Source organism: Biomphalaria glabrata, chromosome 12, assembly GCF_947242115.1.
Source record: "Biomphalaria glabrata chromosome 12, xgBioGlab47.1, whole genome shotgun sequence".
Classification (NCBI taxonomy): domain Eukaryota; kingdom Metazoa; phylum Mollusca; class Gastropoda; family Planorbidae; genus Biomphalaria; species Biomphalaria glabrata.
Window position 1 is genome coordinate 20,017,474 of NC_074722.1, and position 18,563 is coordinate 20,036,036.

General features: G+C 34.0%; 2 protein-coding genes across 5 annotated transcripts in view; one reads left to right on the forward strand and one right to left on the reverse strand.

The window, feature by feature from the left end:
* The first annotated feature begins 1,302 nt into the window (after nucleotides 1-1,302).
* Nucleotides 1,303-13,038, forward strand: LOC106074156 (mitochondrial ubiquitin ligase activator of nfkb 1-like). The gene is made up of 4 exons (XM_013234885.2): nucleotides 1,303-1,509; nucleotides 6,154-6,353; nucleotides 7,042-7,225; nucleotides 11,915-13,038. The coding sequence occupies exons 1-4, from the start codon at nucleotides 1,390-1,392 to the stop codon at nucleotides 12,473-12,475; spliced, it is 1,065 nt and encodes a 354-aa protein (XP_013090339.2). The 5' UTR covers nucleotides 1,303-1,389; the 3' UTR covers nucleotides 12,476-13,038.
* A 665-nt stretch (nucleotides 13,039-13,703) lies between these two features.
* Nucleotides 13,704-18,563, reverse strand: part of LOC106074157 (uncharacterized) — a 36,434-nt gene continuing 31,574 nt past the window's right edge. For 3 of the 4 annotated variants that reach the window (XM_056005605.1, XM_013234888.2, XM_013234886.2), the window contains 3 exons: nucleotides 18,073-18,255; nucleotides 17,727-17,912; nucleotides 13,704-17,272 (listed from right to left, as the gene is read on the reverse strand). In XM_056005605.1, coding sequence (XP_055861580.1) covers nucleotides 17,000-17,272; nucleotides 17,727-17,912; nucleotides 18,073-18,255 — 642 coding nt within the window. In that variant the 3' untranslated portion in view covers nucleotides 13,704-16,999. The remainder of the gene's footprint in view (nucleotides 17,273-17,726; nucleotides 17,913-18,072; nucleotides 18,256-18,563) is intronic. The other variant, XM_056005604.1, reaches the window with a different exon arrangement.

Genomic DNA, 18,563 nt, shown 5'->3' on the forward strand with positions numbered 1-18,563 from the left:
TACTTGTCCAAAACACAAACACTGCACCTCAAGTAAGCATTAATGGCCAACCAGTAGAAATTATTGATCACTTTTGTTACCTTGGCTCCATCATATCCAACAACACTCTACTGGATAAAGACATAAACAACAGGATAGCCAAGGCAATGGCCACCATGTCACGGTTGCAGAAAAGAGTCTGGGACAACATATTGCTGACAATCAGTACTAAAGCCCTAGTCTACCGGACCTGTGTGTTGAGCACCTTGCTGTACGGAAGTGAAACATGGTCAACCTACTCATGGCAGGAAAAAAAGCTGAATGTCTTCCACCTCCGATGCCTAAGGCGGATCTTTAAAATAAGGTGGCAAGATAAGATAACAAATGAGGAAGTGCTACATAGAGCAGGATGCCAGGACATCCGCTCTGTTATCAGCAGCAGACGCCTTGGCTGGCTTGGCCACGTTCGTAGAATGCCAGTAGGTCGACTTCCACAGGACATCATGTATGGCGATCTAACTGAAGGCAGGAGAGCCGCTGGTCGCCCACTTTTACGTTATACGGATGTATGCAAACGCGACATGAAGCTCTTCAAAATCGACACTGGCAACTGGGAAGAGGTGGCACTGGACAGATCCACATGGAGAGAGAGCATAAAGGAAGGGTCACAGATTGCAGATGTCATACACAACAGAAGCAGAAAGAAGTGTGAAAATGCAATGGCGCCTGGTGATTTTATATGCCCAACCTGTGATCGCAGCTGTGTATCAAGGATTGGCCTCTTTAGTCACACAAGAAGTTGCAAAGGGAAAAGATCGTCTCACGAGACGTAAAATGCCACAGAATACTTGGTATGTAATAGTAAAACAGCACCTACCTAAATAAATCGTAACTAGAAATCAAAAACCTATATTTATATTGTAGTATATATAGGTCTGTGGTTGTATTTTATATAGCCTTCGTAACTTTTTCTATAGAGAAATGACTTTTATAATTTCTTTTACTGAAAATTGGGCTATTCGCGTCTGACACATATATAATTTTTATGTTCAGCAACAAACCCCTATTTTAGTGACAAAACCGACTAGAGCTACCTAGTAGTAGTAGAGATCCTGCTAGTACTAGTGTACATTTGATCTATCTAGATTTTTCTAGGTCAAATTCGTTCCATTATCATTAAATGAACTTAAAAATGTCTTATAACCACAGACACAGTATCATAAGCCTCTATTATTATATTAATATTATATATGTCTGTGCTTATAACGTGTAGATCTATCTCTATTTATAGTTTATAGCCTATATAGATTATAATATTATATAGCACCCCCCCCCCTCCCCCCCAATCAAAATGTTTTATTTCGTCTCTTTTCTAAAACCGATAGATCTATTACCATACACATAAATAAAATGGTAGTCATAGATGTAGTTGATAAAGTGGTTAGTGTTGGAGGTGCATTAGCAAATATTTTAGCTTTTGTCCTGTATAAATATTACAGAAATCGTTCAGAAACAGCAAGGTTAGTGAAGGTAAGTCTCATTATTAGATGATTAATATAATAATATAATCTATATAGTTTCTAGGTAAAAAAAAAAGGTCTAGCCTAGGACTAGAGTAGACTCTTCGTCTCTTGCTAGAAACTTAACTAGAGACCTAGACTCCGATCTAGAGTAGAGTCAAAGAGTCTATCAGACTGTCACTATCGTCACTAGAGACTAGATCATAGACGTCATAGTCATAGATCATTAGATGTAGATTTAAACATTATTACATTATTTTTAGAATTTTGAATTAGTTATTAGAATCTAGATGTAGATCTACTCATCTAGAGTCTAGAGATAGATCTCTAGAAGAGTCTAGAATCTAGATTCTAGATCTATCTAAATCTAGTATCAATACTATTATTATTATTTATAAGAGGTAGATCTAGAGTAAGTATAAAGAATCTAGATCTAGTTAATGATTAATCTAGATACCAGATTAGTAGATACTAGATTAAAGATCTAGAATCTAGACCTAGAGATCTATAATTAGTATAATCTATGCCCTAGCTAGCGGCAATTCAATCTTATCATATTGTTATAAACCTGGTGGTGGCACAGATGGGGGTAGTGGTATGTGTGTAGTCAGCCGACGCAAATCGCCCCAGGCCAGCGCTAGACGAGCGGTCAACAGTGAGGAGCTACGATGGTCAGCCGAGTCGAGGGTCAACAGGACAGTTCGGGAAGGATCGCCGTCGTGAACAGAGCTCAGGAGCGTCACGAGAGTTGTAGTCATCTGACCACCTAGAAATGTCGAGCGGCGTTCTGTCCGGTTCGAGAAGGCCAGTAGGGACCGTATATATAAGAGCGGAGGTGTCGCAGTCAAGACGGTTCAGAAAGGAGGTTCACGACAAGAGTTCAGAACACGGTCGACTACAGCACAGTTCAGCGGCGTGGTTCTGTACGGAGCATTACGACGGTTCTGTGCAGAGTACTATCAAGTACAGTTGAGACGAACAGCGTCTTGATCTTGGTCTGTGATCGAGTCCGACACAACGAGCCTAGTGTGTGAAGTCAGTCCTGAACTGTTGAACCCAGTGCAAGCCCGGAACGAGACGGAGAGGCCAGTGCAAGAGTTGATACGGCGGAACGTTGTTATCGGAGAGATATTTGTACAGTGTACGTGTTGCCAATTGTACAGTATTGGCTTTTATTTATTCAACTATTAAACTGTTACGTTACTTTGGAGCCCTGAGTTGTCAAGTTCTTTAAGTTGGTGGTGTATGGTGCAGTTTGCAGAGAGCCTGGATAGTGAGATTCGTAACAATATTATAAGACTTATGGATCTAGTAAATCTAGACTCTAGCATACTAGATTTAGATCTATACTCTAACTCTAACTCTACTTACTCTATTCTATATAAAATATAAATTAATAATAAATCATAATAAATGATTAAATGACTAGACATAGACATAGTCATAGGTCTAGTCAGTCTAGTCACAGTCTAGAGTCTAGTGAAGTCTAGTGTTAGTGACAGTCTTGAGTCTTACTAGATTTAGATTAATCTCTAGAGAATGACTAGAATCTAAGAATGCTTGGGCTTGACTTGAGCTAGCCTAGAGTATAGACTATAGTCAGTATAGTAATCTAGATCTAGAATCTAGACACCACTACTACTAATTAGATAGAATGTAGTAACTAATTATGTTAATAATACTAATAAGATCTAGATCTAAGTCAAAGGTGACAACTAGATTAAATTTCTATCATACTCTATGTGACTATGCCATTATGCCGGCTAAGGGCCAAGGGAGTAAATCACGTACCTAAATCACTAGTCTAGATTAGATCTAAATCTCTAGAGATTTAAATATCATCAATGATCAATTATTTCAATTCCCTTGACTTCATAGGAATGCTGTGACAGTTCGCATTTTTAACTCAATCCCTCCACTTTTCCCGGCTGTTCTTAGCAGGATATGAAGAGATATCAGAGAGAGGCCTGTCCATTATTTTATGTTATCCAGCTAGCTTTTCTTTGGACAATCCTTTCTAGAGGCTATGTAACAAGTGACGACAAGTCCTAGCAGGGCTTGTACCGCCTCTAAAATCTCCTAGAAAATGAAAAGTCTCCTATAATTGTCCTAAAATTTGCCAGAATTCTAAAATTTTGTCCATGCTCCTAAAATTTTTACCAAATAGTTTTATAAAATATATAATTTTGCTTATTTCTTGCTAAACAATGTGGGGGGAAAAAGTAGCGTGTCTAGCCATTCTGATCGCATAACAGGCTGGTTGTGTTAATGAGCTGGTCAGCATTTCACCTCGCACTATTTTTCTGAAGGCAGTGTAGAAATGGTTATTTTTTACCACCGAAGACGTGCTAAATCTAGTCTATAGGGACTTTAATATAGTCTATACTTAGAGCAATAACCAGCCTAACATGTAGATCTCCCCACATCTCTAACAAGACTAAAATAAGAATCTTAAACTCTAATGTCAAGGCAGTCCTACTGTATGGTTCTGAAACACGGAGAACAACTAAAGTATTTTTCCTTTAAAAAAATCCGCCAGAGCCCTCCTCTAAGAAAAATACTAAAAAGGAGTGTGATAAGGCATATTTGAATAAAATGTCATTTATACATAAATTTTCATGCTGTCAATAACAGATCGTTAATTTAATAATAACTATTATACAAAAATTATGTCAAATAACTTGCAATGATTACACATACAAATTTACAATTTTTCAAATAGGAATGAAATTGTGGGCTCAAAATTTAATAAGATGTTACCTGTAATTTACAACATCATAAGGCTTTTAAAGTTGTTTTTTTTTTGTTTTGTTACTGATTTTTATTTTTTGGTAAAAAAAAAACAAATTTAATAAAGAATTTTCTAAGATGCCACTAAAATATATTTTGATATATATATTGTTTGAATGGTAGAAAGTTTTTTGATTGTTCATAAATATTCTTAAATTACTTTTTGGACATATCTTCATGAAGCTGACTTGGTTTCATAACCTCATTGGAAAATGTTGCCATTCAAAGTAGAACATTGGAATACTTTTTATCTGGTGGCAATTCAATAAAATTGTACAACAGATTGATGTTTCCCCACTGGCGAGTTTTCTTCAAGACCAACTTTTTCAATGTTTTCGTTGTTAAAAAAAGGTTAAATTATTCATAATAATAATAATAATGCTTTAGCTTTTTTTAAAAATTAACATTTACATTCACATATATAAACTATAATCTAAAAAGCATACTACCTAGTTTGTTTATCAAGTGATAAACTTTTATGCGCACAAGAACTAAAGACAACAGATATACCATCCGATTTCAGTAACATAGTAAGAATTTAAACATAGTAAAAGGGGATTCCCGAACTAAGTTGTTTCTGTTCTTAAATTAGAAGCAAACTTACTATAATTTGTATATATATCAGTTAGCCAGCGTTAATTTTGGATAAATTTTTTAATTGATTTGTTTCAGTGCACCTCTAGCTTCTTCTTTCATCTCTAGTCTCCCTTTTACCCCTAGCGTCCACACCTACAACCCACCATTGTGCTCATTGCTCCCCTACCACCCCTTTGCCTCCCATCACTCCCAATTTTACAAAATTGCCCCCCCCCCCCCCCCCCCCCCGAGGGCGTTGAAGACCACTGATTAAGACCAACAATAAATCTGCGCGATTAGAAATATTTTTACCAATTGTTTTTGTGTAGCACAATTTCATTGTTTTAGCTCTCTCAATGCGCTATGATCTTATCATTACTTGACCAGTTGGGAAGGGGGGGGGGGGAATAAGGGGGTATTTGTAAATGTTACTGTGATTACTTTTTAAATGCATAAAAAACTTGTTTACTCAACTATGGGGCTGGACTACAAGCCACACCTCTACATGGATACCATATTTATTTACTGTTAAATTACTTTTCATAACATGTTAACTTTGAATCATACTACTGCACTGAGTATCTTGATTTCATAACGATATTCTTAATAATTTGGGAGTATCAAGTAACTCCTCGTTATTACAGTAATTACTTACAATTTATACTTAGCCACTATGTATCAGGTCCTAGACTCCAGGACAGGAAGCACTTTGTGGCCTATAAAACATGATCCTGATGACAAGTTGAATGTCTGAAATACATGGACACATACATCTACCCAATATACAACCCTTTAAGAGCTTAAAAATTAGTACAATTTACATGTATATATTATATTGGACATCGACAAACAAATTACACTGATTAGTTTTTTGTATCTGTTAATAAATGCTGATCAACTTTAATTCATCAATGAGTAATAATAAGAGTTTAAAACAATAAGGTGAAAAAAAAGTAAAATAAAAATATAACATAAGAATGTTTTTAAGTTTTTTGAAATGTTCAGTGTATAGCTATTTACTTGATATGTATGCATGGATATCTTACTACTGCTAAATATCTTAGTTTATTTTCCGGCTCCTGACGAATATTAAAAATGCTCTATCAGGTGCCCCCCTGGTTGATATAAACTTTGTGAATTACTGAGAGAGCTAACAAAAAAATTAGAGAAATGTTAGAAAGTGTAAATGAAAAACTTGTGACCTGTATGCTTTTTACAAATTTGAAAGTTTGTCATAATATGAAAACTTTTCTTTTTAGACATTCAAGTTATAAATTTTGTCTTACAGCAAACTACAATATGGAATCCAGATGCTGAACTATATGATCACTTAAACCAACAGAAGGATCACAATTTACAATATGCGGTTGTGGAAGGTGTGGTTAAAGACTTGGGTCGTGTCCTGCAAGGTCGTTATAGCAAAAATGATGGTGTCATTTTACATACTGAGATAATTGAACACCAGTCTAAAAGAGTCAATGGCTTTTGGTAAATATGTTATTTCTAGATTATTTTAAACCAATAACTTGTTTTAGTTAAAAAAGGATAACTTTGAGCTGATGTTTGTCTTCTTTTCCTGGTATCTATACTCAACATTTCTCTGTAGCATTTTTTCTTAAAATTGTGGTTCTCCTATTGAGCACCTCTCCAGGTGGCAGAGAGGGGGATACCCTCCATAGAAATCAAATACCCTGGCGGACCAAAACTATCATCAGCCATTTCATACTTATCTGTTTGAACTAAATAGTGTTTGATTGTTGATCTAGTTGAGTTAAGGTGTTGTTTAGAAGCGAAGTGTAGATGATGAGTTACTTGTTGTCAAAGCTGCATCTGTTTGAAGATGTTGTTGAACAAACTGTTTACTTGAAATGATATTTGCGAGTTCTTAAATACAACTCTCCAACAGAACAAATAGTATAAAATAAGTTAAACAGGCCTTTTAGAACACTAAAAACACAGTCCATGTCATCAAAATTACTAAAAGCAGTCCTCCTTTATTTTCTCTAACCTATTTACATTCTTTTTAATGTACTGTCGCGTCACTAAGGAAATACCTAATTATACCCTACTTCTATGCATCTTACTATTGAGTCATTACGATATTGTTTTAAACTTTTGTTCTTCTAGAGATAGATTTGTGCTATTTAAAAATAAGAAAAAAAAATTTCTATTCTAGGAGTGACATGAAAAAAGCCATCAAAGATTCAACTGAGATAGTTCCATTTGCTATTGCTAATGTAAGATCAAAGGAGCCTAAATTTCAAGTAGAGGTTTTAGATCCTCTCCAGTCACCAAGTATTTATAATGAACTAGAAACAACATACGATCATTTTGAGCCAAACAAAAACACATTTATGCAGGCAAGTGACAAGTTTTATACTCTCATTTACATTTTAGTTTTGATGAAGAAAAAATGAGAAGGATGCCAAGTTTTTATATTTACATCAAACTGTCAGCAAAAAATTATTTAACTAAGCATACAAAAACAAAATCTGTTTAAGCCTAAGTATTGTAATAACTTAAGTGAGGCAACTCAACGAGGACATAGACGTTTATTTACATAGAGACATGACAAACACAAAGGGCATCTGCCTTGAGCACAGCATCTCCATATTGGCTCTCTACTTGGGCGGAAAAATCGTTGGTCTCTTATGTCAACATCCGACTTGTCTGGTCACTGATAGTGCGCACCTTCTTTCTGCACTATCTTGGATGGCGGTGCGCATGGCAAAGTTATAACATTGCCTCCGTCTTAGCACTTTTCGTCCCGAAAAGAAACACTGCAGCTGAGGTTTGACAGTTCAGGTGGAGGTCGATCAGTGGGAGCCACAGGCGGCAGGGAGCGTGTTCCCCACGAGGCCATCCGCATTGTTTTCCTCCAGTGCCACTTTCTCTTTCTCCAGTTGACCAGGCTGTTGGTGCGATAATGACGTGGCCGTTTGCCACACAAAGAGATAGGGTCGAGCACTGTTTTCTTCAGCACAGCCGTTGATCGGACACGCTGTCTCAGCAGACCTTCCCGACAGACGCCTCTCAAGGGAGCTGCAGGTTCGCTTGCAGCCACGTTGCAAGCAAAGTCCAATGCACCGCATTCATCCTCAGACAACAGTCTTACGTCCAGAAGATAGGTCTCTTCAGGTTCAAGTGGAAGATGTCTTCCTCTTGACAGCTCAGATTTAGTGTGGTTTGATTGACATTCATCTATGCCAATGTCGATGATGATGGTAGAAGTACATATGCCCTGTTGGTGGTTTTCTTGGCATCTAAATTCTATGTGTGATGCGCCGCACGTACAGTTCATGCTAAACTTCTGGATGCAGTTGTCAAGCTTCGAATTTCCCTCGTGAGCACCGACAGATAGGCAGAGGTCTTTAAGGTCCATAGCAACAGGTTTGAACGCAGACCCAACGTTGTCTTGCTCCGTCCGGCTCATTGAGGTACTGGTAACAGGTACAATAGGAAAAAACGCTTCAGGCACATAACAGACTTCAGTTAAGGTACTGGTAACAGGTACAACAGGAACAAACGTTTCAGGCACGTAACAGTCTTCAGTTTCTTCATTTGTCTCTTTCCGTTCGATTCGGTACATCTCGTTGAGATCATCAGAGCAATCGTTGTCACGTTTCTCGTCTTGAAAGTCACAACCACAAGACTTGCCCACAACACAGACACAGACGGCGCTCCAATTCCCAGCGTCTCCGTCACCACTTTTTGTGCAGCCACAGTCTTGACCAGGCAACTTCTTTACCAACGAGTCTACAGGCAACTGCTCCTTTACCAACGAGTCTACTCGAGACACCATTTTATCTACCTTTTTCCCCATACTGTTAATTTGTTCACACATTGCATCAATACCTTCATTTATCTTGCCAATAAGCTCATAAATCTCCGGTTCAGTTTCAAATAGGTAGGTCTCCGGATCTTTGTCTTCATCAATTAAGGCTTGCCGGAGATGAGCTGTAAGTACCACCAATTATCTCATATCGGTTACGAAGTTCCTTCCTAAGCTCTCTAACCGAGAGTTGGTCTAATTGTTTCAAAGCTGCCATTGTAAATCCTACCTCCTCTCGTTGAGTTGCCTAAAATCCCACTTCTGAGACCAATTGTAATAACTTAAGTGAGGCAACTCAACGAGGACATAGACGTTTATTTACATAGAGACATGACAAACACAAAGGGCATCTGCCTTGAGCACAGCATCTCCATATTGGCTCTCTACTTGGGCGGAAAAATCGTTGGTCTCTTATGTCAACATCCGACTTGTCTGGTCACTGATAGTGCGCACCTTCTTTCTGCACTATCTTGGATGGCGGTGCGCATAGCAAAGTTATAATAGTATGTTAGAAAAACATCCTTTATTTTCTTTATTTTGTTCACAGCTGGGAAACAAAAATAAAACATACAAACTAACAAAACAACACATTACTCACTTTTTAGTTTTGATGTTATAAATCATTTTTATTTATCTTTCTATTATTCTGCGTTACCTTTCCTCTGATGATGTGTTGTGAAAACATTTCAATTGTGTTCAAGATTATTTGTTTGTTGAAAACAAAGCATAGAATGACATTGAAAATGTCATTTACTAAACATTGACTTGTACGTATTGATGCAATCTTACTTATTGATAAACTGCTGCTATTCAGCTAACTCAATCTGTACCAAAATTGTGGGTGGGAATAAAGCCCAAATTATCAGTTCTTTCATATTATTGGAAAAAAATTTCTTTAAAAAAATAAATAAATAAAACAATAACAAACTCACCTATAAATATATTTGACTGGCTGAAATAGTATTTATGTTTATTTTGCTTGGAACAATTTTTCACATGGTCTCCATTACAACTTTCCTCCATCCCCAACACAATTTTCTGGTTCTCTTTAATCATGCAATCAAACAGCCTTCAACCCCCTAATATAGACAATATACAAACAATTATTTGAACTAATCAGTTGTAGCCGTCTGCTAGCACTATAACAACATGCACTACTCACATTGTTTTTTATGAAATGTCCCTCCCCCAATGGAATGGCTGGCCCTACACACACACCACACACTTCTTTGGCCCTTAAATTCCAAAAGCACAAATCAATAATGCATTTCTTGTTTATTTGTCCTGAATATTTGTTTATTATTATTCAGTGGAACAACCAGCATTACAGTGACATCTCATCATTTTTTTTTTGCATTCTCCAATAAAAAGCATGCATTTCAAACCTTAAACTTTTGGGTGCCCCAATTTTTTTTTTTGCATCCCTCAATGCACAATTTTAAATACTGCTCACCCTTCTTTAGTTCATCCATTGCATCTTTAGATGGCCAGCATTTTAATGCCTTCTCACCCTCGCACTACACAATTTTGCCTGTGAATTATAGAATCCCTGATGGATGGTTCAAACATTTAAGTTTTGCTTGTTTGACAGAACAGTTAAGTCCACTCTTAACACATGAATTCTTTTTATTATTTTCAGTCATAGATCTAGACTTTTATCTAGAGACCAATTATATAGAATTACCCCCATCTTAACAAACCGTATTCCCCCCACCTCCTTATAATCAGGGTGACAAATTTTTGGATTTTAACAAAGCTCATATCACTCTGTCTGTCTGGCCAAAAGTTTGCACATATTATTTCTCCGACACCCAATCTCGGATCAAGCTGAAATTGTTCACAATTATTTCTTTTATCTGACAACTTTATAATCAATAAAAAAAAACAATTAGTTAATTAACTAATTTTAATAGATTACTTTGTTTGGTATCTCAAACAAGGAAAAGAAATAGTACTTGACTGAAGTGGTGGTATAAGTTGAATTAGTTCCCTTTATATTAAGCTGCTGCCTCAGGCTCAGTGAACACAAACATGAGATAGAAACAATAGATAACTATACAATTTTCCATGTTCATAGACTCTTCGCTAGTAGACTGGTTAGCGCTTTGGCTTGAGAAGCCTGAGAAGGCTTTAGCCCACAAGTTTGAATTCAGGTCGTTCCCTTTTTTTTTTTTAATACATTTAAAAAGCAATCATCCAGATACTCCATTCTTTGTCCCCCTTACCCTTACTGTATTGAGAAAGCTAAAAGCTTTAAATAGCGTTAAATAGCAACAAAAACTATTGGTAAAAAAATATTTCTAATCACACAGATTTATCTTTGTTGGTCTAGATCTATGACAATTTTAATTACATGACTGATCCAAACTAATTGATACACTATATACAAGCTTTGTTTTTTAGAAAAGTTTTTTTTTTATTTTGCTTGTTTTACTTTAGATTTAGAATTTTATCTCTACTGGTTTTGGCATCTGAACCTATAGAGTGGCACCCTACTCTGAAGAGTGGGTTTGTAGCTAGTATATATCTTTTTCTGGTTGATTCAAATTCCTTTTTGTGCCTGCTAAAATTTTCTCTAGGAATAGCCTTCAGTTGGTCTTCAGTCATGAATGTCTCATGGGATATGTGAGCTTCACCTTGCCTTTTTTTGTAATCATTGATAGCTAATATTCAATTTGTTCTTTGCTCCTTTAAACCTTTTTTTTTTTGTATAAATAAAAATCATTACTTATTAATTTCATTTAGTGTATTTTCTGTATAACAAAACAGGATGTTTTGGTATTGAATGTTGACTCAATATACTTAACATGAATATTATATGCAATTTGTTTTTTAAAGACAGATAAATGTTTTTGTTTTGTATGTATGTATGATTTAAATATTGTCACATGTTTTTGTTGTAACTCCAGGTGAGCCATATTGTGGTTGCACCCGATAAATTATCATAATGTAAATGTGTTTATTCAAGTATGCAGACAAAATAGTCAGTGCCAAAATGACAGGTGCTAAACCAGCATCACCAAAATGTACTCTGTAGCAATAATAATGTGTTTAGTGTTTTGTTTTTTAGTTTCTCAAAGTGATTGCAAGTTTTTGTTTTCATGTTGGTTGTTTTGGTTTGTTTGTTACTATACTTAAGTAGATTGATAATTCAATTTACATTTTGATTCAAAATTTTTTTTTCTTGTCAAGTAAATAAAGAATTTGTATTTTTCAGAATAGTTTAGACAGACTTTTTGGTGAAGTAACTAAAGGTATTCAAGAAACAGAATCTATGTTACTGACAGGTACTTCAGTTATAGGAGTGGGCAAAGTTTTTCTTGAACGTGGAGCACTCAAAATGGCAGCCGCAGATGATCCTAACAGAACATTTATTTTGACAAAAATGAGAAAACCTGAACTGGTGCGCACATTAGAGTCTCAGTCTTCTACATTTAAAATGTTATCAGTTCTTTGTTTTGTTATAGGTGGAAGTATGTTAGGTTATTTAATATGGCGCCATGTGAAAAAAATTCTTGAAGAAAAAAAAAGGCGACAGGAATTTGAAGAGATCCAAAGAGTGTTGCAGTCATCCCAAAGTACTCAAGGCAGCCATAATGAAGATTCCAGAGCAGATGAGACATGTGTTGTTTGTTTGTCCAATCCACGTCAAGTGATTACTTTGAATTGTGGACATATAGCTATGTGTGCTACTTGTGCAGAACTTCTGCCATACCCTAAAAAGTGCCCTGTATGTAGAGCTGATATTGAAAGATTTGTAGCTGTGTATAGGCCTTAATAGTGTCTTGTAGTATAGTTTATATTGAAGAATTTGTGTCTGTATGGGCACTGAATTTCTGAAATGTGACTATTGAAATGAATATAGAATGTAGTATGCCATCATTTTTAATGAAATGTTATTGAAATGCGTATCATTAAAATTATGGATTTGATGTTGAAGTACTAGAAATATTTAACTTTTCAAAATACTGTTTCAAAATACTTAGATGTTTTTTTTAAATATGGTAAAATGTTTTTAGTAATTTTGTCAGGATACAAATCATATTTGATGAATGCATGTATGATTCATTTATTTACACAAGTGCCATATCATTAAAAATTTCAATTCGACGTTTAAATAATATTTTGAGATTCTGTCTGTTTACATATTAACCTTTTTTCTTTTTTTTTTTTTTTCAGTTAGTCAAACTCTTAACCTTTTATTTTATATTTGAAAATAGAGAAGAATATTAATTATGAAATGTATTTAATAAGCTTAACTTTCTCTTTATTCCCTATAGTTGTATCTTATACATTTGTTAGCTATTTCTTGATCTTGAGAATTAAAAATTTTTTTTTTTACAAAGCTTTAAATTAACTCAGTCGATCTGTTTGGGTGGAATCTCTTAGTTATTTTCACTACTTCCTATTCTCAGATCAAGTTGAAATTTTGCATAATTATTCATTGTTGATGACAATGAATCGATTAATAATGAACCAGTTAGTTATACACCAGTATTAATTAATTAATTTTGTTTTATATCGATAATGCTTTTCATAAGTACTTGAATAGGTCAGTAGTTAGCATGTCAGCCTTCCTTTATGGAGGCTTAAGACCTTAATTTTGAATTCATTCAGACTCAAGCAACATTTTGAAAAAATTGCCAACACAAAAACGTACCTGATACCCCCTCCCAAAAGTGATTGTACCATAGCATAAAGAAACTTAGAAAAAACTAAATATGTTTTTTTAGAAAATGACTGTGTCACATCAAAATATAACAAAAAGTGTTAAATAAAGTTACATAGGGTCTTTCTCTCTCCCCCCCCCCCCCTCTTTCAATTTCAGTAGCCAATAATTTGATTGAGAATTGTTGCCAGCAACCATCTCTACTTCCCAAGAGAATGCCAGGTACCCATTAGAAGTTATGTTAATAGGGACTTAGGTGTCAGGCTTTTTAAGTCTCTACTTCAGATTATTGAATTATCAACAAAGAGATGAAAATCAAAGATTTTAGAGAGCAACAAAATGTCTAATATTTTATTAATAACTGTTTCATCCAATTTGTATTTGAACTGAAAGTTACAATGAAAAAATTGTGTCACTTTGCAAAGCAAGCAACATATTGAAATCAAAATATCAATCTTGATTACAACTTGTTGCTAGTTATGAACCAACATTCAAAAAAATGTCTTTCACATTGCTAATTACATAATTTAAAAAGTTATAAAGTTTAAAACATAATAACACCCTCTGGATTACATAATAACATCCTCTGGATCACATATATTATAGCATCCTCTGGATCACGATGTTAACATTACAAGACACTGATTACTGAAAACAAGACACAAAAATTCTTTCCCTCACTTAAGAATTAAATAATTAAATATAATCTTATGCTTATATGTACACAAATTTTGCATGTAATTTTTTTTAAGTAAAATTGGATTGAACTTATAATTTGTATGCTCTTGTATAATGAATTAGCTCTAAGAGAATGTATTATGTGTAATATTGTTTAATTGAAAGAAAAACTTCCTCAAGAGTAATCAAGATTATTATTGTTATGAAACAAATAATTAATCCACTGGAAATAAAATTTTATTTAACTCCACTGTAAAATGGTCTGGAGGAATCATATTTCAAACTCTTATTGCAGCAGTCAAGCTCTTTAATTACTTTTTTTTTAACAGAGGATTTGGTTGAAATTGAAAAAAAAAAAAAAAAAAAAAAAGCTTTTGCACTTTCAGTTTTAAACTTGTAAACATTTGCCATTGACGTGAATGTTAGCAAATACATGCAAACTTGGGTTCTAAACTTTCTGATTAAATGCCTACAATATGCAAAAGTGAACAGGCATGTGTCAGGCACTAGAGATGTGAGCACTGCAGGGGTGCATTCTTTCAGCAGTACTGAATACCATTTACACCAATGACTGGAGACATCAGTTGATATCCACATCCACAAATTTGTTGATGACACAGTCATCATCAGCCTTATTGCAGGTGACGACAATTTGTACCATTCTACAATTAACTCTTTACCAATAGTGTATAAACAACTTTCTAATTTTAAATGTTTAGAAAACTAAAGAAATGATTGTAGATTTTAGGAAACATAAAGGCCATCATGAAGAAATTCAGATCAACAACCAAACCATAGAGCAAGTGTAAGAATAGAAATACCTAGGTGCAACCATCAACATCAAGCTGGAGTGAACACTGTCAAAATCTTTACACAAAAATTCATCAATGACTCTTCTATCTCAGAAAGCTAAAAAAAAAATTGTAATCAACAAAACAATAATTAAACTTTTCTGTACAGTAACATTCACCTGCTAGCATGGTAATACTTCACTGGCACAAAGACATATAGACTAAATAAAGTAATTAAAAAGCATTGTATATAACTCAAACACAGTAAATAAACTAATTAAAAAAGAATCGTATATCATTCAAACACAGCTACCATCTCTTGAAGACTTTGTTCACTAAAGATGCCTTTCGAAAACACATAATTCTTAAAGATAATCTGTACCATTAAACCACTGTTACATCAGATCTGGACGAAGTGGTCATCTCCTTTCTTTTAGGGAAAAAACAAAAAGATTTAAAAACTTTATCCCACTTTCAGTCAGAGTGTTGGAAGGTCATCCTTCATCACTGGTTGTGTGTGTCTGTGTGTGTGAATGTTGTTCATATATTGGTATAGTAGTAATGCTGAGGTGGATAATACAGTCAAATGGAATTTCCATTTGTTTGGACAAATTTCAATTATATATAATTATATATATATAACTTTTAGATTTAAACTTGTTAACATTTGCCATATTTCTCTTATATATATTTATGATCTATTTTACATCTCATGGTTTTCTAATTTCTAATTAATGTTTATATCTTGTTCAAAATAACTTACCTATGTTAGATTCAAACATAAAATTAAAATATATATATATATATAACACTAATAAGTATTATAAGTCTTTGAATAATAATTAAATAGATGAGATAAAAGAGTTTCCTAGACATAGATTCAAGCCTCAAGCCATTCTACCTCACCTAGATAACATATAATACGGTAATAATATTTATGATCCATGAGGATTTGTGCATTACATCAAACAAAACATTATAACTATAGAAAACCAAAATTTACATTCACACCAGACTCACTCAAAATTTACATGTGAAAGTTTATATCAGATAGTTGAATTGTATTTAATGATTTGATTGCATGCAGGGGAACAAAAGAGTTTTTGTGTCTGTTTGTCTATGCTATCAGTGTCTTGTATCTTTTGTGATGGTAAAATCACAAAATCTTGACCCAAAGGGAATTTTTTATTTCTAAAATCTTAGCTTTCTTATGAATGTTTTTCTCAAACAGTTGCTCAAATGGGGTTTGCTTTTTGCTAGCAACATTTAGGATTTATAGGTTTCCGCTCTAAATTGAAACAATCTATAACTCTACATAAATTGAAACAATATCTAACTCTACAATCTTCTCTAGTCATAAGTAGCTCACTAGCAGAGTGGTGAACACATCGGCCAGAGGAGGCATGAGCCATGACTGAATTCAGGTCGTTCACCCTTTTTTTTTTTTGTTAATGCTTTTAAAAACCAATTATGGTAAAATCCACCCAGATCTCCAATCCCTTTCTTTTTCCCAACTGGTCCAGATAAGTGATAGGATCACAGCGTATTGGCAAAGCTAAAAGCATGAAATAGCGCTAAACAAAAACAATTGGTAAAAATATTATTAATCATACAGATTTATTGTTGTTGGTCTAGATCTATTACAAATGTAATTACATGACTGCTCCAAACTTATTGATACAACTTCACTTCATATAAGCTTTGTTTTTTTTAAATAAATATTTTTTTTATTAATGTTCAGATTGCGACACCAGGCAGTGATATTAAAACTTAAAATACTGCAGATGTGAGCGTGATAAACATGACTAGGCCTTTTTGCTAACATTAAATGAGGATATTTTTTAAGCAATCGTAATCTTTGCGGCCTAATTTTAATGATATAATCAGTAATTGCAGTCCAATGTAATTTATTTGTCTAAGATGAGATAAAAGAATTTCAAATTCATAGATTCAAACTTTAAGCCATTCTACCTCACTTAGTAAAGGTATTTTAAAAAATGTGTTAAATTGATTTAATTAATAATTGTTGAAATTATAGCAGAAAAATATTTGTTAACAAATAAAATCTTAAGTTAATTATCCATGGCTCAAACTGTATGTGTTGATGTTTATAAACTTATGTATATATACTTACAATAGTTCATTTTTATTTCAGAAAAATGTGCTAAAATTCTACTTTGGGTTTAAACATTTGCTGTGGCCTAGGTCGATACAAAAGATCATCCTCTAAAATATTCTGCCCTGCTCGTGGCCTGTGTAGAAACAACTGATGGTCATTGAGAAGTTGTGATTCAACACTTACAGGGCGTTGATGCTCATTTTTCTCAATCTCTAGAAATGTAATTAAAGCATTGTCACTCATGTTGTGAACATCACAGCTGGAGCTTGTTTTAATGCTGAGAAGCATATTCTGAAGTTCTTCCATCACTTCTACTGTCTGTTGAGGAGATATTGATCATAACCAGAAAACATAGCCCACTAATGACTTTAACACAGTGAAATCATTTTTTTCAAGCTCAGTTTTCCTTTTTTCTTTGTTTTATCAAAGCAAATTTTATCATAGATCATTTCAATATTTTAAATTTAACTTAGAGTTGTAGTTTTGAGTTTAAGCACATCGGCACAATTTACAGATAGCTAGATTGACTATCATAACAGTATTACACATAAACATTATAGTAATTTCAAGTTGATAATACATATTTATCATTTTTATCTAAACCTTCTAAACACTGGATACACTACAACTATGAAAATGTCCCTGTGGTAGGTAATACCTCAAACGTTTTTAACCAAAGAATCCTAAGATACTGTTGTATTTTGTTTAGTTTTTTTCCATTTCACTATTAGGTTACTAAAAATTTTCTAAAAGTTGATTTTTTTAAACTCACAGTTTCATTGATGATTGGATAAATGTTCCCTGTTCTAGAGTCTGTCTCTGTAACACTGTTGATCTTAGATTTGATGAATTCTGGCATACTCGAAGCTGCCATTGAGACCTTCCAGCCAGCAACAATATCAGCTTTTTCTATGAGAGCTCTCAACATGGCATTTAAAGCTCCAAAATTTAATGGACCCTTTTTGTAGAGAAGATCAAAAATATTTATAAATAATAGAATTTTGTTACTAAAATAAATGACTTTAAAGAAATAATGCATAGGCATTTAAAATGCTACTTTAAGAAATAAGAGAACAAAGAATAAAATGAGAGATTCTATATTTAAGAATGTCACTTACATCTTCAGTTTTACTATCTTGATGAGATCCTTCAGCATCTGACCTCTCCACTAAAAGAAACTTTGAAAATTCCATTTCAAATTCCACCAATTCTGCTAAGGATTGTGCCAAAGTGGCAGCATAGTCTGCTTGACCAGCTATGCTGTGAAACATGTGCCAAGCTTCTGCTATGTGGTCAGTATTCTAAAAAAAAACAACCTTATAAATAAATATATTTATAAAAGAACAAAACAAAGAAAGAAAAAGAATGATTAATATGGGCAGGACAAAATGTCATGAAGTTATTATAAAAATATGAATGTGTAAAAAAAAAAGATACTAAAGCATTTAGGTAATTGGAAGCCCTAGATAACGTGAATAGAGGTGGCCTCAAATGAAATAGAACAAACAAAAAGATTAAGACTGAAAAATATGCAATGAATTATAAAACTTTCTGTATCTATATCTAAATTAACAAACAAGCCAAATTCATATAGCGCTGATAGCATAAA